This window comes from Drosophila bipectinata, chromosome 2R (genome assembly GCF_030179905.1).
Source record: "Drosophila bipectinata strain 14024-0381.07 chromosome 2R, DbipHiC1v2, whole genome shotgun sequence".
In the NCBI taxonomy this organism is placed as follows: Eukaryota; Metazoa; Arthropoda; class Insecta; order Diptera; family Drosophilidae; genus Drosophila; species Drosophila bipectinata.
The window spans coordinates 16,079,837-16,102,830 of record NC_091737.1 but is presented as its reverse complement, the minus strand read 5'-3'; the positions used below and the strand labels follow the sequence as shown (position 1 = coordinate 16,102,830).

Genomic DNA, 22,994 nt, shown 5'->3' with positions numbered 1-22,994 from the left:
TTTCGTGGGTTTCAAAAGGCCTCCAGCTTGGAGGTCTCATCTACATACATGTCAAGTAGAAACGATAGCTTTTCGACAACCTCTACACTTATCTACATCAGGTGTGCGTAGCCTACATGGTTATTACCTGGTCATGTAAAATAGGCATACTTGATGTGTTTGATTCTGGAGTTTAACATTTTTAAGATAAACTCTAAAATATGTTTCATCATTATTATATAGTAATTATATTTTAATAAAAAATTATATATTAATTTTATTTTTCAAAATTGTATCTAAGAATTAATCTAAGAATCTAATAAAAACTACGAATCTTTAATACCTGAAAAAATAAATATAAAATCATAAGCATCCATGACAAAATATCCATATCCGTTTCTTGAAACATGGCGGAGGAATCTTACTCTCAAAAAATACATCCTATTGTTGCCTACTTATTGGGGTCATATGGACTCTACATGGAAAAACCTGTTTTAAAAAATGGAAAACACCTTAACCGACAAACGGAAATAATTTAAATATCTCAATGATTTCCCGTTTTATCTTAAATGTAAATAAAAACATAAAAATTGACTCAGTTCATTTCTCACATATCAAGTATACGCAATGTTGTCATACTACATCAAGTATACGCCCTGTTGCCAACTCAAGCCTAAATAAAATCAACTTGATTACTTTTTGTTCTTTATTTAAATGTTGTGTATTCATTATAATTATATTGTACAATTTGTTTTATATTATTTGTCTCTTCATTAATTTCTCAAGTGGGACATGCACTTTTCGCACAATTCATATTGGAGTGTAACTTGTTCTCAGTAGCGATATTCACGATGTTCTTTTTTTTTTTGTTGTTTTTCCTTTTCTATTTTTCGCGGAATTGTTTCCAACAGTAACAAAAAATAAATTATTGGCTTTTAAAATATATATGTATATGTTTTTTTGTATACAATATATAGAAAGAGCATAGAACTTATAGGTTACAAGTACGATAACTAAACATAAAGATTTTATAACATGCCGGCAAGATTTTCGATTCATCATCATCATCATTTTATTTATGATATCATATGATATGTGCTCTCTTCTCATACCATATCATAATATTGTGTAATATTGAGTAGTACAATTAGATCTAAGGGCTAAAATTAAAAACAAATTGTGATGTACAACACCGGAAATGTCAAAAATAAAAAAAAGGTACGAAACAGTGAAAAAAATAGACATAGAGCATTATTAATTGGGTAAGAAGAGAATTGATGGAGCAATATCAGCAGAGTTAAGGGGGGTTTTACAATTAATAAACAATTAATAATAATATTGAGCATTGAACTCGTACTGTTCAAGATTGTAGCAATTGATGCGGAGTATTCGTTGTTTCAAGCAAATCTCTCGACGAAGTCTCTGCCTGAATTCAAATAACATTGTACACAAAACATTTCGTTAATTAAATTAAACTGTTAATTATGGCAAACAAAGATTGTAAAAGCATTCGAACGATGCTGCGTTATCCCTATACTTCTATATATATGTGTATCTGTATCTTTATATGGATGTTGCGATATTTTGTGGTGCTACGATTGGAGTCCTCATTATAATTGTTTTTAGTTTTGAATCAACGTTTTTGGTTGATTATTGTTCTTTAGATATTTTTTGTTTGTTTTACAACAAATGCACACAAATGTTCTTAAAGTGGTTTTCATTTTTTTTTTGTTTTTGTGGTTTAGTTTCGATTATGTTTTTTGCCTTAGCTTGGACTTAATTACGATTTTTATCAACATGTTTTATTGCAGTGTTCTTATCGCTAAATGTACTTCTAGATTTAAGGATAATTATTTCAAGAGTGTTTTTTTTTGTTTAGTTCATTTTGCAAACCAATTTTTCTCATTTATCAAATTTTGTTCTACCAGTTTTCATTTTTGTGTACAGAGATCCTAATTATACATAACAGAGTGGGGACTGGGAAAAGGGTAGCGGGGTAACGAGTTACGAAGTTTGGAAACAGAAACAATTTGTGTCGTTTTTTTTTTCAAAAATAATTTTACAATTTATATTCAACAAGTAAACGCTTAAGCCGAACATACAAGTGATTACATTATATCTAGACCGTATAGAGCTAATGATTCCGATAGATACAGCTAATAGAAGGTGTTGCGCGTAACTCTTAATTGCCCTGGACCTAAGGTCTAAGCATAAGCAGGGGATCAGAAAGTTGACTTAATTCCTACTGGACAGACACTGTTGCGCCCTCTAAACACAAAACATATATAGAGAGCCACATAAATACACAGTACATTTAAGATTAGGGGCTTAGACAATATTACAATTTTATGTGGACCATAGCGAGAATGTAAAATTTGATCAAAAAATTTTAAGTAATCTCATTGTTGCTAAATAACTAAATCGAATTTTAAATCATATATCATTTTACAAATATATATATATAGATATTTCATTAGCTTTTTATCTCCATTCCATATTGTTCTGTTTTTTTTTTTTTTTTAATCTCTGTAGAAACTCCCACGTCGGTTAACAACTACGAAATTAGACTTAGGCTCTATTGAAAATGGCTTATTTGAAACAACTTCTTTTAGCAAAATTGTGTCCTTTTTTGTGTATTTTTTTGAGCTACTGCCACAATGTAGTGCTACTGGTTGGGCAGCTCCGTGAGCGTTACATCGTACAGGTCGTCCTCGATCTGTTGCACCTCCAGCAGGAAGATGTCCTCATTGCAGTAAAACGATATCATATCGTCATCAATTTTCGCAGTAATCCTGTAATACAAAATTTTAAATAATATGTTAGTTTATCTTTGGAATCTTAAGAGATTAGGAATAAGTTTTTATTTTTTAGATATTAGAGACAACACCCATGCAAGAATAGAGTTGTTAGGACACAAAATAATGATGTGAGGGATAGAATGGATGCATCCTGGTGCTCAGGTGTCTGTGAGTGGGTGTAACTCAATGCCTCAGTGTGTGTGAGTGTGTGTGTGAGTGTAGCACTGGTGTAGATCTGTTAGAAGTTGCTTACTTACCCCTTCTTGTTTGTGCGATATATGTTATTTATGCTCGTTGTTGAGATTTTGTATTTGTTTTCAATCTGCAATTGAGAAACGAGAGAAATATGATGTTTTGTCTGTTTGTTGTTTCTGATTCTGTTTCCGCTGCTAAAATATTTCTCTTATAACTCGTTGTGGTTTTTCTTTGTGTAATTTTGTTCATTTTCTTGTGGTCAGCCAATATTCAAACTCATAGTTTTCAGTGTCTTTGGTAATTATTGGCTATTTGTGCTTTAGTGTGGTTGGTAGGGATGTGTACAGAAAAACAGATCCTTAGTCTGATTTTGTTTTAGCAGGCGTATAAAAAATATATATATACACGAATATATATACTTTTGAGATGAGACATATGTTCCATTTTAATTATGAAATGGTTCGTAATTAGTTCCAACTACAAGTTATAAATTATCGAATTGCTTCGGTTGGTTTTTAGGGTGAGTAACGATTTTAATAATTATAGAATTATATAGATGTGGCTGATTTTTAGTTGATTTATGCTTTAGTCTTAGTCGATTAACATTTTTTTTTTTAATTGAACATTTTGGCGCTTCACTTTGATTTCTTTTCGGTTGAGATCCAATTAGACCAAAATGAACAAAATTACAGAAAAGGTGGTTAACCATTAGAACGAGTTTTGATTTGATTTAGATTTTGGGACTTGGGGGGGGGGGGGAGGATAATTTCTTCTCTGGGGGAGGTCCTTGCTTACCGCATTCAACAAGCCGATGGTGGTGGGCGGCACCACGTGCAGGGGCGTGTAGACCTCCTCGTTCTCCTGCCGCACATACAGCATCACGCGCTCGGAGGTGGGCGGCGTCATCCTGCCACGCTTCATCGGCGGACCAAAGTCGGTCAGGGGAGTGCTGGATAGCATGTTCTGGTCCAGTATGTGATCCTTTTTATCGCTGTTGAGGATACGTTTTTAAAACCAGAAAAGAGATAAAATAATAGAATTAGTTTTTGTTTTTAAAAAGGATATTCCCAATCTCAGGAATGAAATTGGATTATAGGATTGATTGAATCGATGGACGATTTTTACTCACGTCTGCATGTCGGGCGGAAAGTGATTGTGAAACTTAAGCGTCGGCGTGGCCACCTTCTGGCCGTGGAGCAGGAAAGGCGAGGCCCCCTTCAGGTCCGGCGAGTCAGTCTCATGCCCGTAGAAGCTCTGCAAGGACGAGTGCGAGTTGGAGTTGGAGTTGCCGTTGCTCAGGCTCAGTGGGTTGAATGTCATGCCAGTGCCCCCCGCTTGGGATGGCAGACCTACCTTCTCCATGTCCTCGGCTGGCGAGAACAGCACCGGCGGCTTGGCGAAGTCCTGCATGCCGTAGAACTCGGACCGATCCGTCACAGGATGATAAAGCTCGTCCAGTTTCTTACGCCCAGTGGCAGTCATCTTTCGCTTGGCAGCCCGTCGCTCCTCGTCTCGTGTTTTTCGCTCAGCACCCTAAAAAAATGTTTAAACAAAATTTTTATAAAGTTTTTAGTAGTTTGAAGATGCTTCCAGGTGGGTTGCGAAAGTCCCAGAGACTCGGTTACAGTCCCTGACTTATTCCCACTGCGATCTGCCGCACAGGTGCATGGAGCCAGCGTGTAATTAGCAATCAATCAAATGCATGGATGCCACCTTTTTTGATATTTCTTTACTTATTAATTAAATTCGTGTATGGCTGCAAGTGCCATAAGCTGCCCCGCTGCTGTTGCCGAGGCAGTTGCAGTTGCAGTTGCAAAAAATGAAAAAAAAAAGACAGACAAAAATAGAGAGAAAAACAAGTTTCTCGCCTGGGGAGCTGCGATGTCGCACAGAGACAAAGCCGCCACCGCAGTGGAGGCTCTCAGTTGGAAACTCTTGACTTCAAATCTCAAACCGCATTCGGGCATTTGGCAAAATGGTCTACACCGTTAGGGTCAGAGCCAAAAAAATGTTGGAAAAAAAAAAGAAAAAGGAAAAAAAAATTATTATAAAATACTTAGAGATGCAACATAAATATGCATACATAATAAATAATCTGGCGGCGCCCCAAACCATGCAAGAAGACTTTGTCTGGGCCAACTGCCCACCTGCCTGCCTGCTGCCTGATTGCACACACACACACACTCACACTGGCATAGACACCTTGCCACACACAGATACATATATAATATATAGTCTGGTGGCTACTTTGTCCGCCGGTGATTGCTAGTTTGCGTGCTCAGGCAGATGCAGCATGCATCTCTGTTGCCTCTTGCCTCTTGTCTGTTGCCTGCTGCCTGTTGCTGCTGCTGCTGTTGCACTTTGCATTTGTAATTAAAAATCAGCAATTGAGCGATGGAAGCTGCTGAAGGTGACTGAAGTGGCCAGAAGCGGGTGCCAGGAGGGTGGCGGCAACAGCACTGCACAGGAAGTGATATGTTGCAGCAATCTACTTGGTATGATGTTGCTCCTGCAACGTTTTATTTTATTTTTAATTTTTTTGCAGCATCTTATATTATGCAAGGATGTGTAGTATGGATGCGTGATAGCCAGCACTCAGTCCCTCCCAATCCCAGTCCCAGTCCAAGTTCCAATCCCAAGTTCTTGGCTTCTTCGCTTATCACAGAGTATTTTAGCCTAGAGCGATGCATTCGATGTACATCGGTTATGCGCCGGCGAGTGAGTGTGTGTGTGGCATGTAAATAACTGTATTTTATTACTTTTATTTTATCTTGGCAAAAATATCGCCAAACTGGCAAACTGGCAATCTGGCAACGGGCAAACGGGCAACGTGCAACGCGAGACGTGCAGCGTGGAAACAAGCTAAGGCGACGGCGTCTCGAATCGCCCAATGCGGTCAATGCTCGCCTCTGTCCAGTCTCCGCCTCTGCCCCCCCACTTCCCAAACTGGCAACTCCCCACCACTCCCCTCCAGCTTTTTGGTTGCTGTTAATCGACTTCAAAGTATGACGAAGACAGAGGTCTCACATCCAAGTGGGCTGCCACTTTTTGAGGAGGCGGGAGGGACATTACCATTACCATTGCCATTAGCATTAACGTTAGTTAAATTCTATAATGATTTTTCCCCGATGGTGGAGTTAGATCCATCGAGAAATCAAGCTTAAGAATCAAGATTTTCTCTTCTCAAGGGAAAGCTCGATTGAATTCCAAAGTCCCCAAACTGAAAACCCCCAAATAACAGTGTTCACTCCCAAAGACAAATTCTCATGATGCCATGAACCATTTCGTATCTCTTTTTTTGGGCAATCTTAAACTTAAAGATTCATAATTGGCCAGCGAGGGCCCCAGAGGTGCCAAACGGACGGAACTGCAACTGAAACTGCAATTGCAGTGAAATCAAAATTTCTGAAATCCCAAAACATACAAAATCGCAGAGAAAATAAAAGGGAGACTGGGGCGATGCCAAAATAACGTGGTACGCGAAATTTAATTGATACATTTACCGATAAACACACGCTGGCCTGGCCGGGTCGGTCTGACTTGGCCAGCAAAAGGGCCGGCCCCGAAATGTGAAATATAAGCCTGGGCTCGATAGCGATATGGCCATGGAAGGGATCGGATCTGGGCCCTGTACTTTGTGTACAATAAAAGCCAACTCCGAATCGCAGTTCAGAGAGTCCCTGACCAATGTCCAAAGCGTCGAGGCCGAGGGACGAAGTGTAATGATATGAGAAAATTAAATTGGAAATCCACGAAATGATTTATTAATAAACCCCATCAAGCGAAAAAGTGAAGGGTTCGCATAAAGGTAAAGGTACAAAACAAGGGCATGGAAAGGATATATCTTTGTACAAGTATATATATATGTATATATGTATGTATGCTTGTTGGCCATTTACTTTTGTACGCGTTACGCTTTCCACTAAAGGCTTCAGTGACTGACGGACAGGCATTGCCGGTGCCCCCAATTCGATAAAAGTTGCAGTTGCCACATCCGAAGGAGAAGCAGCCACAGCAGCGGCAGCAGCAACAAGTGCCAGGCGAATCCCATACAAGAAAACAATATATAAAAGCGGACAAAAACCTATCACCAATAAAATTGATAAGTTTGAGAAGCTTATAAACATTTAAAAAAAAGAAAATAAAACGTTTTCAAGAAACAAATCCCCAATAATATGATAAACCTTTTGTTTAACCTTTTTTATAAACCCCTTTGTCCTATTATTTTGACCACTGGTGTTTGAAGATGGAAAAAAACCGGCACGTAGGCAGCTTTTAGTTAGCTCATCAACCTGTTGCACGTGGCAGAGGGAAAGATTGCTGCCACCGCCGTGCTTCTGTATGCGTAATTATGTGAGCAAAAGGGGGAACTTTGAGCTACCAGCTTCTCGAACTCCTGCAGCTCTCGAGAAGGAAGAAGAGCTATAGAAAATAAAATCACTTACCTTATCGCAGAAGACCTTTATCTGACAGTAGCCGCGATGGAAGACCGCCGTATCCCTGGGGTCCTCGAATGTGTCGATTTGTACGTGCAACGGCAGGCCCTGCAACCATAAAAACAGAATTCGTATTAATATCACACAATACCTACTCGCATCATTCAAATTGCCAGCCTTGTGCCTCCGAGGGGCACAAAAAGGAGGGCTTGCTACCAACCAGCCGACTTGCAACAGCTGCAATTAGCCGTTGTCATTTGGCATCGAGAGGGCGTGGCCGGAGCCGTTGGGGCGTGGCCGGAGTGATGTTAAACTGCCAACATCCGTTGTCCGATGTCCAGTGTGTGTGCGGCAGTGTGAGTGCAACATGTCGTGGCAAGTGCATAATTTGATTTGGTTATTTGCCCACACTACCTGCCCCACACGGACAAAAAGCAAACAATCATCCTTGCGAACGTTTCCGTTTTGAAAATTCAAAGTCTCTGATGCAATTCAATGGAGATTAAGTTGAAGAAGTTATTAAAAAATAATTGTATCAATTGAATGCATAAATTCTTGAAAGCTTGATCTGTTTTATTGACATTTCTCTCCGTGCAGAGTTCCCCTGATCTCTTTTTTCTTTTTTAATGAAAAGCATCGAGTTCTTGCCTGTGTTTCTGTCAATGAAATATCAGACTTAATGTACGCATTACAACTCCAGGCCAGTCCAGTCCAGTCCAGCCAGCCAGGAGGATGTGCAATCCGCTTTGGCCAACTTAGTGGAGCAGGTGCTGTGGGAGAGGGAGAACGAAATCCCAATCCCCTGCTCCGGCCCGGCCACAGCCAACATTGTCAAGACGAGTGCTCTTGGGAAGAGGGATCGATTCGATCGTTGCATTGGCCGTATTGATTTGCCATTAACAAGTTGGCATTAAATTGGTTATTACTTAGCCCATCAAAGGCGAGGCACTCTGAACTGAATTGCATTTGTAGAAAGAGCTTGGCTAACCGATTTCTCTGAAAGGCTATCTCTGAACTTACCTTGACTCCTTTTTGACTGCTGAAATCCGTGCTCAGGCACTGTACCGCAATGTTGATCTGTTTTTTTTTTTATAAAAAAAAAGTAAAAGATATATATAAAATAAAGAAAAGAGAGCAAAGAAAAAAAAGCAAATGTGAAAAATGCCATAAAATATACAAATGTAAAACAATTATGAACATAAAAAGAAATTATATCGGATGACAAAAAAAAAGACTGAAATGCGTCTGCCGCTTGCCGCTATTAGAAGGCAATTGTTTTCTCTCTATTAAGTCGATGTCCTCTTTATGCCCACGACAGTTTAAAACATTCCACCGGACAGGCAGACAGCCAGACAGACACACACTCATACCAACACGCATTATACGCACCAGAAGAAAATAAAATAAGGAGCACCAGCCGATATAAAGGTGGTTGGTAAGGAGGTGGGGGCTCGGTCGCAATAACAAGGCAATACACAGAGGACCGTGATGCCAATGATGGCCAGAGCCTGAAAGCCAACAGATGCCAAGAGTGAGGGGGCTCGTAACGAAAAACCAAAGCCAAGTAACGAGCCAACTCAAGCCGCGACTTTGTATCGCATCCAATTCATTTTTAGTTTGACTTCGATTCAGTGCAAGGTGTGTTGGCCAGCATCTGTATAAGTATCTGCATCTGTATCTGTATCTGTATCTCTGTTTGTCTTTGTGTGTGTGTGTGTTTTAAGGCATTTTAAGCATGCCAGGCCGAGAGTCCAAGTTGAGTCCGCCAGACAGAGGGAGAGACAGACGGACAGTCAGACAGTCGGACAATGTGAGCGCGTAAAAAAAAAAAAATAAGAAAAAAAATAAAAAGAAAATCCATCAACGCAAAAATACCAAAGGAAACAATCTTAATGGTAAAAGTGCAGCAGTCGCAGTTGCAGTCTGCCACATCCAGTAAGCAACAACCAACAACCAACATTCAACATCCAACATCCAAGCTAGCAAGCCAGCAAGCGACCAAGATGTGGACGAGCAGTATTTAATGTGAATAATTAGCGGGCGCGTACCATATAAGCAGAAGGCGGGCGGTCGGGCGGTCGGGTGGCCGAGAGGCGTGTGGAGGAAGCCGAAGCACCTGCGTGTCGGTGCGTACGAAAGTTTTGCCTCTGGGAAAGGCATTGCCAACACACACACCAACACTAATATATACCATACAGATACAGATTGAGGCAAAAGATGGAGATACAGATGCAGCTAACGGCATAAAACGAAATCGACATTATGCGAGGCGATTCGACTTGGCCAGACTCTCTCTCTTGACGCAGACGATGTCGCTGGGATTAACATCTCAGCGCGTAAACAATTTGTAAATAAAAAGCTCCATCAAATGCGAGTGGGTGGAGGGGGGTGGATAGGCGACATGCACTTACGTCCAGCCAGTTAATAATTGCTGACCAAATTGGCAGACCGACCAGAAGTCACTGAACTTGAATGAAAATCAATTCGCTATTTTGGCATTTGTTTTTCTCATTTTAACCAAAAGAAAACTTAACATTAATAAAAGATAAATAATTAATTGATACATATATTTAAGAGTCTGGATCGTATTTTGTAAACAAAGAGGAGGAGCATAGGATGAAGCTGACCAACACTGCGTATACGTAATACGAGGGCTGCCTAGCGCTTACTGGTCTTACGACTGGCGCTTGCTGCAATAGAATTGCAAATATTTTCCACCGATTAAAATGCTTGATAATTGCTAAATTAAAACGCGGTGGGAGCCCGGTCTGTGGTTACAGCCAAAGTAATACCAAAAACCAACAACAACACCGCACTCTGAGACAGAGACCGGGGCTTTGAGACTCAAACTCAGACACAGACTTAGTTCCAAGCATTTGCGAGTAAGTGATTAAAACTAAGTGTCATAAATAAATAAATGCATAAATTATTCTTTTGCAAAAAAAACAACAACAACAAATGTGTGGAATAGAGACAGAAGAATAAGCTTAACTGGGCAACGAAAAGGGATGGACATAGCTGACTCTGAGGCAATGGCGACGCTTGTTGAATAATTTGCGTTTTACTCGCAATTGAAAATAAATCAGAAATTAATTCTTCACACACACACACACACTGATACACACACGTGCAAGCAGAAGAGGACTTTGCGGGTATATCTTGTATCTCTTTCTGGTTCATAAAAGTGTCGCGCTAAATTCTTTTTTTTTATTTTTTTCTTTTTTTTCTTTTTTAATTGAGGCGGCGCTCGAAGTAAACAAAATGGTAGAGAGGGAAAAACACACAAAAGTATTCTATAGAGGATCTTGAAGTATAGAAATAGATATACCCTATAGAGGATTAATAAGCCTAAAAAATAGTAACATTATTATAAAAGATTTAGACAAGATAGACCTAACATAGAGGTCGCAAATATGGTATTATATTGAGAATGATTAAATGAAGATAGACCTATAATAGAGGTCCTAAAGAATGGTAATATATTCTGAAAGATTAATAGCACATGAGCTAATACTAGAGGGCTAATACCATAAGTCGTATTATATTAAGATATAGATACGACCTATTTTAAAGCTCTTAAGAAGAGTATTGTAATAACAGAAGATAGACTTAAAATAGAGGACCTAAAAATATAGGTATTTTATTAGGACAGAGTCATTTAAGAAAGGCCTTTTACAGAGCTCCTAAGGGGTAGGAGCTCCTAAGCTCCTAAGAGCTTATAAGCGTATTATTCAGGCAAAAAATATATAATTTTTTTTAGATAGATCTTAAGATAGAAATGTATCTTAATTTCCTTAAAAACCTAGTTGAAAAAGCATTTAATAAACTTCTTTAAAAACTTTCTAAAAGAACCTCCTCAGAATACAGGGTAACTTAAAAAATTCCATAACTTGGATTGCCTTAGAATCTAGATCTAGAATGGGAAGAACTTACCTTGGCGGAGCTCTCCAGCGGATTCCAGTAGACGGCGATGGCATTGTGCGACACTTCCTCGATGCAGCCAACCAGGCCAACCGAGTTCTTTGTATCTGGAGAAGAAGAGCAATAGCAGACCATAGCCAGATAATCAGAAGAGTGAAATAAAAAAAAATGCCAAGAGGTGGTGGGGATTGTGGTGGGGATTCTCGATGGTTGGACATTGGAAAATATGTTTGTATTAACAATTAAGGAAATTTCTGCGTTGCCGTCCAGTGACAAGTGCCTTATGAGTTATGTTTGATGGGCCAGAGGCACTGCAGCAGCAGCAGCAGAAGCAGAAGCATCTGCCAGTAGTTACTAGAAAGCAACTAGCAACTTGCAACCTGCAACTTGCAACCGAGATTATCTGCAATCAAACAAACGGAGCGGCAGAGCTGGAGAGCTCAGAGTTGCTGCCGCGCGATGCTCGATGCGCGATGCGCGTTTATCAATGTCATAACTCTCCTGGAACGTTGCGGGCCTTTCAATAAAAAGCAACAATTTACTGCTAGAAATACTAGACAATACAAATGGACAGTCCGGCAGGCGACGCTGCTGGACACTTCTTCGCCATAGAACGTCGCGGGCCACTCTACTATATGAAGTAGGGGGGGACTAAGATGGGCAGGAGGTGGGGACTTAAAAACTTTGGTTTTACGCACCTGCATCCAAGATTCTTTGCTTCACGGAATGCTGACGACTGTGCCAGAATTGCCAGGCCTTGATCTCGTCCTCGGGGCTCTTCTCCTCGCGGAACATTAGCATGATCACACTCTGTGGGTAGTTGGAAGGGAGAAGGAACAGAAAAACAAATATGGTTATAAAATTAAGTGCAAGACTGAGTTAAGAGGCCACTAAAAATAAACATTTTCTCAATTATGTTAATAATCCAAAGGAAGCACTAAAAATTAACCAACGGATGTGCTTCCATTTAAAAAGGGAGCACTATCTGGGGGGTTTACTTAATCCAAATTAAAGAAAATGTACAGACTTTAATTAGAAAATGTAAATGCATTATCCTTGAAGCAGAAAGTTGATCTTTATCTTCAAGGAAATGGCATGATTCTCCGGCAAACATTCCGTAATCCGTTTATACTATCCCGTAGAGTTGCAGGCTTGCTACGCCGGGTTTCATTGCTCTGACATATATACGTTGTGACACTCAACTCACAACTCACAGGATCGCACCCTACGCCCGTAAAAGTCAAAAGGATTAGGCCCTGCCGGCACAAAAGGACGAATTCGATTTAGCAGAAAAACGTCCAACACATTTTGTATCATCTTCGTCGAGGCTCCTTTTGTTTTCCCAGCATTTGCATTTTTGCTCAATCATTTATGTGTCTCTCTGTGTTATTTTTTCCACATTTTGAATAATTATGCCGGGATAGGAAAGGTAAAAAGGAAGCGCACAGATACACCCGAAGATAGTTCCCAAAAAATTAGTGAAGGAAACTGTTACGAAGCAACCCTTTCCAAAGGATCATCATCGTTGGCAGTGTCTTTGCGAAGTCGCCGGGGGTTAACTGATTACAGCATAAATATTTTTGTGTGTTTTCTTCGGGACTCTGTGTGGAAGTCTTTACATATTCATGGGCTAATCAGCTCGTAAATTATACTCACTTTTTTCTACCGATTTTCTTAATTTTTTCTTTTCTATCCCCCGTTAGAAAATGGACATCTCATGATTGGGATATGCAAATGCAAATGCCTATGAAGTTTTTCTTTTTCGTCTTCGCTTTAAATAATTTTTTTCCGTTTTTTGGGAAAAGGGCGCGGGTCTCTAAACAAATAAACTCGTAAATTAATTTTGACACTTTTTTGTCGAGCCTTGCAAAATATGGCACTTTTATGGTAATCTGAGAGCCGGAGACCCAGCGAACTTGAGATGTGGAGGGAAGGTTAAGCTCGACCGAGATACTCGGTGGGCATATCTGAAGATCTTTACGATTCATTTGATTTCGTTTCTTCAAGTTTTGTGGCAAGTATTCTTCTATTTTGTTGTACAGTTCGTATGCAAATTGGCAGGACTCGGATTTGGATTCCGATTCGGATTCCTTCAAAACTTCAATTGTTGTTTACTTAGTCTCCAGGACTTCCCTACTTCCTTTCCCCTTTTTTTTTTATGTGGATATCCCGTTTCCTCCAGCCATTTCCTCAACCCATTCACCACTTTCAACTGTAACTTTGATGTCATTCTTCATCTCTCAACGGTTCAGTTTACAATTTGCATTTGCATCTCCGAGTTCCGAGTTCGGTGCTCCGTCTTTCGTCTTCCGTCTCGAGGAGCAGACGTCATTTAAGCTTATCTGATTGATGATGTTGATGGGTATTGTCCTGGTGTGCTCCTACAAGGAGCACTACTTCTTGCCATCGTCCTGAACAAACATTCCGGACGGCTGTTGAAAGGCCCCGGCCCTAGACAGCCAGCAATTTGCATTGAACGAAATATTCAAATTCTCATCAAGGGATCACACACTCGTTTTCCATTCTCAGTATCATTTATCATTGCGCCCAGGATATGGGCTGTGTGTGTAATTGAGCAAAGGGGTGGCGGATCGCACCTCGGGGTAGGACCGAAGTCCGGACAAGAAAGCTGACACAGATTCCCTGACAAATCGCCGAATAAGAAAATCAACCCTTTCTCCATCCTCGCCTCGAGAAATAGATTTTTACCGGCTGGGACTCTGTGTTTTCTTCGATCCTGTGTGGTGTTGATGGTATAAACAAAACATACCGAAGAATGGAAAACAAGGAGCACGAACTTGATTGACAAAGCTCCCCTCCTTCAATCCTATGATTATAAATACATATTTATTGTGTGGCGTCCTACCTTGACGGTGGTGTTCTTGATGGGCTTATCCGCATCGTGAACATACTCCAGAGTTATTCCGTAGAACTGGCCCTTGTTGATGTAGGTGATGCGATCATCCTCGCGCCTCTGCGATGAGCTGATGGGGCTTTCCAGGTGATAGCGGAAGCCCACATTTGTGAAACTATAGTATGGAATTGTATAAAATAGTTAGGGGTTAAACGCTATACTATTTAAGCAAGTACATTGTCTAAACTAATTTGAATAATTTTTGAAGAACTTACATTTTTGGTATTTGTATTTTGTCAGCATCGTTCTGGCGGCCAAAGTCGTGCCAGGGCCGGGAGCGTGTGGATCCATTCGTGCTCGTGTCCACCAGGGAGGTGGTGGGGCTGTTCTGGCTCCCGTGCACCACCGTCCTCTGCTGGATGCTGTTCACGCTGACGGGTATGCTGCCATTGGCATCGATCAGCGTGCCCGGCTGGCACAGTTCCGTATAATCGAAGGACTGTTTATTAAAAATTAACAAAAAACAATAAATATTTAAATAAATATTAAAATATATTACAGATTATTGACTCAACTACCTCTATATTACTTGGTTTCTAGTTAAGTTAATGGACACGACACGCAAAAAAAATTAAAAACACTACTACTTGGCTACAATTACTCTCAACTTTTGTGGTTTCTTGTGGGCTTCTGGTGGTAACAGGGGGCGGGGAAGGAGTGGGAGTGGCTGGTAGGAGGGGCTATACCTGTTGGATGTTGGTCTGGTCCCGCGGAGTTATGGCATCTGTTCCAATGCCCGAGTCCGGACTTGGTAGATCCACTGTCAGACCGGCTGCCGTAATCGCTTTGGCGTAGAGGGGCGTGGCGCCACCACCGCCTTTGCCGTCCTGCGGGTGGTGCTGTTGCTGCTGGTGGTGTTGCTGTTGCTGCTGCTGCTGGTGGTGGTGCATGCTGGAGAGGCTGCTGCTGCTGGTCAGCACAGTGGTGGTGGCGGGCGGGGGAACGCTGCCGGCGAAGCGGCCCTCGTAGGTAACCACTCCGCCGGGCTGCGAGACGGAAACATCCACGTCCCCGTAGATGGATCGCGTGCTGGCCGGCACATAGCCTCCGGGTCCATCCGAGGCAAAGTATTCCCGGTAGTACGAGGGCTCCGCTATGAACGTGGTGGTGCTGGTGGGCGGGGGACCGGGTGGCAGGCGACTGGCCGTATACATTCCGTAATCATTGGCGGAGATATACGGTCCGGGGCTGGGGCTCTGCGCCTGAAGGGAGACGCCGCCGCCCCCGGCTGCGCCTGCCGGCCCGGCACCGCCGCCTGCTCCGCTCGCCGTGCTGGGATGTGAGGTCTGCAGGTGGTTGGGTTGGTGGGTCACACAGCGTTCAACAACATCGGTCTCGCGGTCGATGGGTCTCACCTGTAGGTAGATTTGTGTGCCGCCCGTGGTTGCGTACATCTCTAGTGCGGTGGCTGCTTCCGGTTCCGTTTCAGTGGGTGTGGTGCTGGTGGCGGAGGTGGTGCTGCTGCTACTGCTGGTGATGTGCGGTGTGCTGGGCCTATCAGCTTCACTTGCGGACGGCGGTGGTGCTGGTGCATCCACGTGCAATATCTGAGGGAAAGGTTGTGGTTGGCGTTGTGGTTTTTGGTATTCATTTGTTTACTTTCGGACTCTAAAGCCTAAGCTTGATGTGGAATGGGGCGGCGACGGTGGCTAATCCACCGACAGATCGATCAGGAATCCACCACCGATACCCAAGCGTTCTGTCATGTTGCCTAATGGTGGTCACAAAACCACCAATGATTGATGGCTGATTATGGCCCAGAGAAGGTCAGACCAGCGAACGAGGTGACAAAAAATAGTGCGTATGTTCTGTGAGCCATGATTTTGTCGATTTGATTCGACTTGATTTTTCTTTCAGCCGTGATTCATACAATAACAGCTCAGAGTAGCCAACAGACAGCAGCCAGCAGCCAGCAGCTTATTGAAAATAACGTCAACAAGTACAGTTTATAATAAAAGGCTATAAAAAAATTTTTGTTGGAACCGAAACTGAAACAGTCTCCGTCTCGGACTCCGTTGTTGTCGTCGAGTGGAAAGAAACCAATTAAAAAAATATACAAAAAATCGGAAAAAAAAAATCAACAACGAAAAAAGCGCGAAAAAAAATCAACATTTATATACAGCTCATATATACAGACTTATACATATGCCCATATATTTATATATTTAGCTATATGCATATGTTAATTATCATTGTTTTTTTTTATTGGCCGCCCGAAAATGTCAAACGTTTTTGGAGACAAACGCACGGAGCCAAATGAGGTAATACAGAGCAAAGTGTGGTCAATTCATATCTTCGGCTATATATGCAGATGCTAAATATATATATATTATATATAAATCTCCATACCGATTTCGAGGGACTGAGATCAAAATTAGCAGCAAGCTGCTGATTGTCTTTGGTCTAAAGAAAGTGAAACCTCTAAGATCGACTAAGGCCCGGCTAAAGACGTCACTATATCGTTGGCCTTTTGATCAAACCGGTTGACTTTAGGCCAACATTTTGGGGGTACTTTTGTTACACTTTTTGGCCACATTCACAGACACACACTCGCACACACTTGCTCGGCCCAAAGAACCTTTGTAATAATTTATGGTATTTACTTTGATTTTTTCGGTTCGTTTTCCATGAGTTTGCTTAATTTTCTTAGCGGTGTGTGTCTTTCAGATTCAAATTATACAGGCGTTTGCGTCTGTGATTTTTTTTGGTTTCTGTTTTTTGGTTTTTTTGTGGTTTGGAGACTCTTGTATAATTTAGCATCAGTAAAAGATTCTAGCTGCGAGCTAATTAAATTTGTTCATCAAAATCAATTTGCATTTTAAACTTTTAACGTGCAACGTCAGAAAAGGCCTTGACGAATCCGATCGACGATCGATCTACCAGAGCAGAGACACGGAGACAAAGATATTTTGTATCTTTTCGTTGCTTTTCGGTTTGTGTTTTTTGGATTTTTAACTTTTGGCTTTTGTGGTGCGTGTGTCTGGGGCTGAATCGATTCGGAATCTTTTGTTGTTGCGACCCCCTCTGTATTTAGGTATATTATGGTATAACTGAGCTATCGGTTATGAGCCGAATGGAGTTTGGGCTTTTAGAATTATGCTAAACAGTGACCAGACTCTAGAGACCAAGCGACAAACGATTCTGGCACATATTTATGTATGAGGAAGAAATAAAAAAATAACTTAAGCATATAACAGCAACAACAACGTTCGGACAAAGGAAAAAAATAACAAAATATTTAAATAAAGCCAATTAACTATTTTAATGCCTTTTGGAATGATAAAAAGTGAAACTTTTTTTTTTCTTCTTCAGTCAGCGTTTTATGAATATCGTTAATTCTCGGAAATAAAGTGAACGAAAAGCCGAGAAAAACAAAAAAACATCTTCGAATGAACCAGAGACAAAAAAATTGTTTTGCATTCATAAAATATTTTTTAATGGTTCCTTGATGTTGTAATTGTATATAGTTCTCGGTATGGAAAACCCATGACTAATAGCCATCCCAAAGTACCGAATTATGTTGGAAGTTTACTATATGCCTGTCTTTAGTTTATATCTTTTAATGAAAACATCACTTGGGCCAATAAACCTTCAAGGTTGAGATCCAATACATTGAGTTCATCTTTAAAGCTTCCGTTGAAATGGAAACTATAATCCCAGCAATCAATTCTGATACTAAATGAAATTGAAAACTAATTTTGTTTTTCTTTGTAAAAATTGCAATTAATCGAGCTCCCGGTTAGATCACTGGGCAATTATATTGTTATATCATATATGCTTTCCATTATTGATTGAATTATTATGAATAATTCTTTCCGGTTCTATCACTTAACAACAACCATCATGTTCTCTGATACTTAAGATTAGAAGATGCTGTTATACTTAATATTTTATCAATATTTAAAGACATTGACTCATGCCGCTTGTATTACTGATTCATTTGACAAATTAGAGGAAATTCTCCGAAAGTGTTGAGCAATCATATAGGGGGGAGATTTTATTTATATATTGGCGAATCAATTTAAAATGGGAAATCCGCTTGTACAGTAAACAACTGATAAGCTAAACGAAGCGATAGCGAGCAATTAGAAAGGCAACCGATGAACCAAATGAAACAAATTGGAGTGGATCGGGAGATACAGATACGGGGCGGCTAAAAAAAGTATATAGAGCACCGGAGAGAGAGTTGTTTGGCTAATCCAAGATCTTAATTCGAATGCGATTGTACTTGTGTGTTGGTGTGTCCCTGTTTGGCGGTCTAATGATTACACTTTCCGGTGCATGGATTGCGCTAAGCAATAAATAAATTGCCAAGAGTAAAAAATTGATATGTTTTCCAATTCTCTGCCATAAATTAAATGTGGCGAAACCTTAGACTTTAAACTATGCGATCAAGTGTGTGTGTGTGTATCACAGTATGTAAATTAATAAGACAAATATTAAGAATAATTAACTGTCAATGCAAAAAATTTACAATAAATTAGAGTGCATGCAAATTGTGCACTGTCTGTGCGCGATTGCGAATTCAAATGCGAATGCGAATACGGCAATTTAATATTTATTTTCGCTTGTGAGCAGATTAATGCCCAATAAAAACAGAGACGGCTGAAAACAGCAATTAAGCCGCGCTGGATTCTGCTCAATGAATTTTCTGATCCACACACACAGAGGCATACATGTGGGACACCCACTGTAGTCGAAATAAATGCGATAAAAGTTCAGTTGCACAGCAGAAAAATTTAAGAGTTATTTTGGATCTTAGGCAAATATTATATTAATATTTTTGTCAAGAGACTACCTCTATCTATGATAATTAAGACAGTAAATTAAAACAAAGGCTTTTAAAACTTCGTATTTAATTGCCTGATAGCTGAATAAAATAATAAGAAACGTTCCTAAACTGATAGTTGTAATCACACAATATTTCAATATTAACTAAAATAATAAACAAATTCCTATTGTTATCCTAACCTTTTTTGTCGGTAAATTTTTTTTAAATTTTAAATAAAATCTTAAAAAATTCAATAATAATTTGCTAAAATTTGTGTTAAAAATAATAGCTTTTATGGTTTCTTTATCTGTAGACAACTGCTGACTTTTGTTGGTGCTTTTTCTGCTGTTCTTGGTCTCAGCAAATGCGCGCCAAACAAAAGACTTAGGCAGCGAACTTGTTCGTTGCGTGGGTGTTGAAAGGCAACGCGTTGCGCCCACACACTTAGGTTCGATGTTGCTGTTATTTGGCTTGTTGTTGCTGCAGTTACTGTTGCTGTTGCTGCTGTGCTTTTGATTGTTGCTCTGCGCGTGTGCGTTCGCTCAATTTGTGCTTTTGTTGTTTTTTGATTCATTGATTTGATTTTTGTATTTTTTTTTTTTCTGCTGACTGCTGGCTTGCTCTGGTTATTATTTTTTTTTGTTTTAGTTTTGAGATTGCAGGTGGATTACTGTGGCGGGATACGAGATACGGCTGCAACAGAATTGCACTGCCCACATTCCAATCAAGCGGCACTATGCCATATATATTCTCATACATGTGTATATCAAATATCACAATATGCAAATGCCGAACAGATCGAATTCGGTCACTTAAACTCACACTGACACTGGCTGGCTTGAGAACGTACTGCCCGATGGGTATTCAATTACAATCAGAGTTACTAAACAGATACGGTTACCGATCTCGCGGTTATGATTATGTGATTATGGTACCGATATTGCGATTGCTACTGCGACTGCGCGAAGGAGAAGCAATAGTAGGGACTATTGCTGCTGTTCAGAAATCAGACGAATCGAAAACGATACGATCCTACTCCGACAGCGTGATACGACTGACTAAAGGCCGTGATCTGAGCTGAGCGCTGAGCTGCGCCGAGGGGCCAGGTACGAGTATGACAGCTCGCCACGCACACGATCACAGGCTCACACACTAACACAGTGGTAGTCGGGCACACATACACACTCTACCTGGAAGTTGCGTCGGCCAGTTGGATCTCAAATCTCACACACAGACACACGCAGCAATATGAGACAGAGAGCGCGCTCATATCAGTTCAAAATGGTTGGAATCTGTAGCTGTCGCAATATTCTGACATAAAAGAGGGGCGGGTTGGTGGGGTAGTCGGCTGGAAGGGAAGTTACTAAAGCCGCATTAAAATTAAAAAATATCTGCTAGTGCTGTGCTGGTGCACTTGCATTGCTTGCACCATTGCACCATTGCACCATTCATCGATCCCAATCCGCGGCAAGACGGCAAAAGGAAGCTATCGAACCACCGGAAGTGCGCACTTATCGCTGCCGATTGTCGCCCTGAGTGGCTGCTACTGTAATTTCCCACAGTTTGGCCATATACACGGCATATTGTACATACATACATATGTATATCCCTTGTTGTTGCAAATTGCAAGACATTTAATTATAGTTGTTCCTTTTTTATGCTGTGGCTGCTAGTGCTGCTGCTGATAAAGCGCCTTCGAACATGCAACATGCAACTCGAACCGGGCCAACAGAGACAGAGCTAGCGGCAATCAATGGCCGTGCGAGCGAGAGCACCGTATACAAATCACGTACGCACACATACGATCGTATAACAGACCAGGTGAGCGTATAACAGTTTCAGTATGCAGGCATTTCTCAGGTGTGCTTATTGGTATTGTTGTTGCTGCTACTGCTGTCTCCGTTGTTGTTGCTTTTTGTTTTTGTTGTTTTTTTTTTTTTTGTCTCATTGCTTTCAATAGAACCGAACAACAACGACGACGACGACGATACGACAGCAACAACGACTCATTCGCTGATTCGTGATTCGTATTGGCTGCAACCACTAATACTCATTGCTCACTCACACAAGCAATTGACAGACCAATTGCAGGTCTGTTAGACGGCAACAACAACTGTAGCAACTACTCTACAAAAAACACACACACGCATAGACCATAACAACAGCAATAGCAACCACTCAGTGGCAGCAACCACAGCAATTGTTAATTGATGTAGCACACAGGATGCGCCGCTGATTGGGGTTGTCCACTCCGTCGTTGATAATTGTGAATGGGTTGGATCTGGAGATGGAGATGGAGATGGAGGCTGGGATGGATGGAGTTGGGGTTGAAGTAGGATGGGAATGAGATCCATGGGATGTTGATCTAGTCGAGGCTTATCTGCCACTACAAATGAATATTGCATTTTGCATGCATGTGCACAGAGAAAAATGTAAGGGATAAGGGATTTTAAACCTATAAATGTTACTAAAATAAAGGGGTTTAAGGGTTAAGGCTCTTATATAATTGAGGTAAGGGAAATAAATATCCTTTTAACACATATCTGAACATGAATACCTAGGCATAGGAGGATTTAATGTCTAAACATTTTAAGAAAAACGATATTTGGTAATATATTTCATTAAAAAACAAATACTTTTGTTAAAATATCCCTACCATATAAAATACACAGCTATTTTTCTCTCAAAAATAACCAAATTAAATAAAATTAAACCCAAAAACCTTTTATAACCTTTATGTAACCAAAAAGTTATATAACTCAAGGACCTATATATTTCTTCCTGTGCATATCTTTGGTCCTAAATTGAAATTTGCGTGCGTGTCCATTAATTATTTCCCTAAAAGAGCTTCCAGCTGAGAGCACACTCAGCTTTTTGTAAAATTTCCTTTCATGTTTAGTTAAAATATATATTCCTGCTGTGGATGTTTTTTTTTTTTTTTTTTAATATTTTTTTTAAGCTTACCTTTTGCGTTATGACCGAACCCGCTCCGTTCGCCGCCGTTGCACCGGTAATGTTGCCATTTTTCGGATCCTTTCGCAAGTCTTCGGGCTCTCGTTTGATGCTAATTAGTTGCTGCTGTTGTTGCACCGCACTGGAGACAATTGAGCCTGCACTCCCCACGCCTGCGGCGCTGACAATATCACCGGGATGCTGTTGCTGCTGGTGTTGCTGCTGCTGCTGCTGTTGCTGTTGCTGGTGATGGGAGATCGTCGTGGTGGAGACAACGCCCGTGGTGGTGACCGTCGCCGACGACGAGGGGTGGGAGCCGAGCAGAAAGCCTTGGATTTCATTTTGCGATAGGCCCGAGACATCTATAGGTGTGGTCTGGCCATTCAGTTTTCCACTATTGTTCGAATTGCTGCAACAAATCAGGGGGAGAGGGGAAAAGAAGGGAAAGAAAGGGGGGAAACAAGCGCAGCATAGCGCATTAGTTAATGCTCGATAATTCCCGCCAATTGCTTAGACTAGGTAATTCCCAGCACCCCCGCCTAGCAGCCCCCCAATCAAATCAAATCGCTTATCAATCAAATCACCTGGGCAATCAGCAATCAAGCCGCGCAACTCCAAGGCAAGGCTAATTTCATTCACCAAAGACACCTGTGCTGGCTGGATCGCTCAAATGGGAGCAACTACAAACCAGAATCCAGCCTGCAGCAAGTGCAAAAAGCAACAAAAACAAACACAAACAAACAAACAAAAAAAAAAAACCAGACCAGAGACCACTTTTGGCCAGCATCCAGCTCGAGTTGGCAACAAATAAAAAACAAACCGCCTTGAATGGAATCCACCGAACCAAACCGAAGGGGTCTGAGCCCGAGACAGAGACAGCGAGTCCCGGGGAAAGCAGGACGGACGGAGTAACGATCCCCCCAGACTTGCCCCTTCGATCTCTTATCGGTTTATCGCAGACAACTCTAGGAAGAGTCATAAATTAGCCACAATGATGCCTGTCCCCAAGTGTGATAATCGAAAATTGA

General features: G+C 41.0%; 2 protein-coding genes across 15 annotated transcripts in view; one reads left to right on the top strand and one right to left on the bottom strand.

Annotated features, from left to right (window-relative positions):
• LOC108123442 (uncharacterized) overlaps window positions 1-22,994 on the top strand; it is a 54,209-nt gene that overhangs the window by 7,093 nt on the left and 24,122 nt on the right. The window lies entirely within an intron of this gene.
• grh (grainy head) overlaps window positions 672-22,994 on the bottom strand; it is a 40,006-nt gene continuing 17,683 nt past the window's right edge. For 3 of the 13 annotated variants that reach the window (XM_017238561.3, XM_070278671.1, XM_017238569.3), the window contains 13 exons: window positions 21,979-22,375; window positions 15,599-15,790; window positions 14,930-15,529; window positions 14,459-14,682; window positions 14,196-14,358; window positions 12,028-12,139; window positions 11,342-11,436; window positions 8,429-8,485; window positions 7,418-7,516; window positions 4,102-4,505; window positions 3,768-3,963; window positions 3,035-3,099; window positions 672-2,771 (listed from right to left, as the gene is read on the bottom strand). In XM_017238561.3, the coding sequence (XP_017094050.1) occupies window positions 2,645-2,771; window positions 3,035-3,099; window positions 3,768-3,963; window positions 4,102-4,505; window positions 7,418-7,516; window positions 8,429-8,485; window positions 11,342-11,436; window positions 12,028-12,139; window positions 14,196-14,358; window positions 14,459-14,682; window positions 14,930-15,529; window positions 15,599-15,790; window positions 21,979-22,375 (2,731 nt within the window). In that variant the 3' untranslated portion in view covers window positions 672-2,644. Of the gene's footprint in view, window positions 2,772-3,034; window positions 3,100-3,767; window positions 3,964-4,101; window positions 4,506-7,417; window positions 7,517-8,428; window positions 8,486-11,341; window positions 11,437-12,027; window positions 12,140-14,195; window positions 14,359-14,458; window positions 14,683-14,929; window positions 15,530-15,598; window positions 15,791-19,836; window positions 20,084-21,978; window positions 22,376-22,994 lie in introns of those variants that run through there. The other 10 variants (XM_017238562.3, XM_017238570.3, XM_017238568.3 and 7 more) reach the window with 8 other exon arrangements.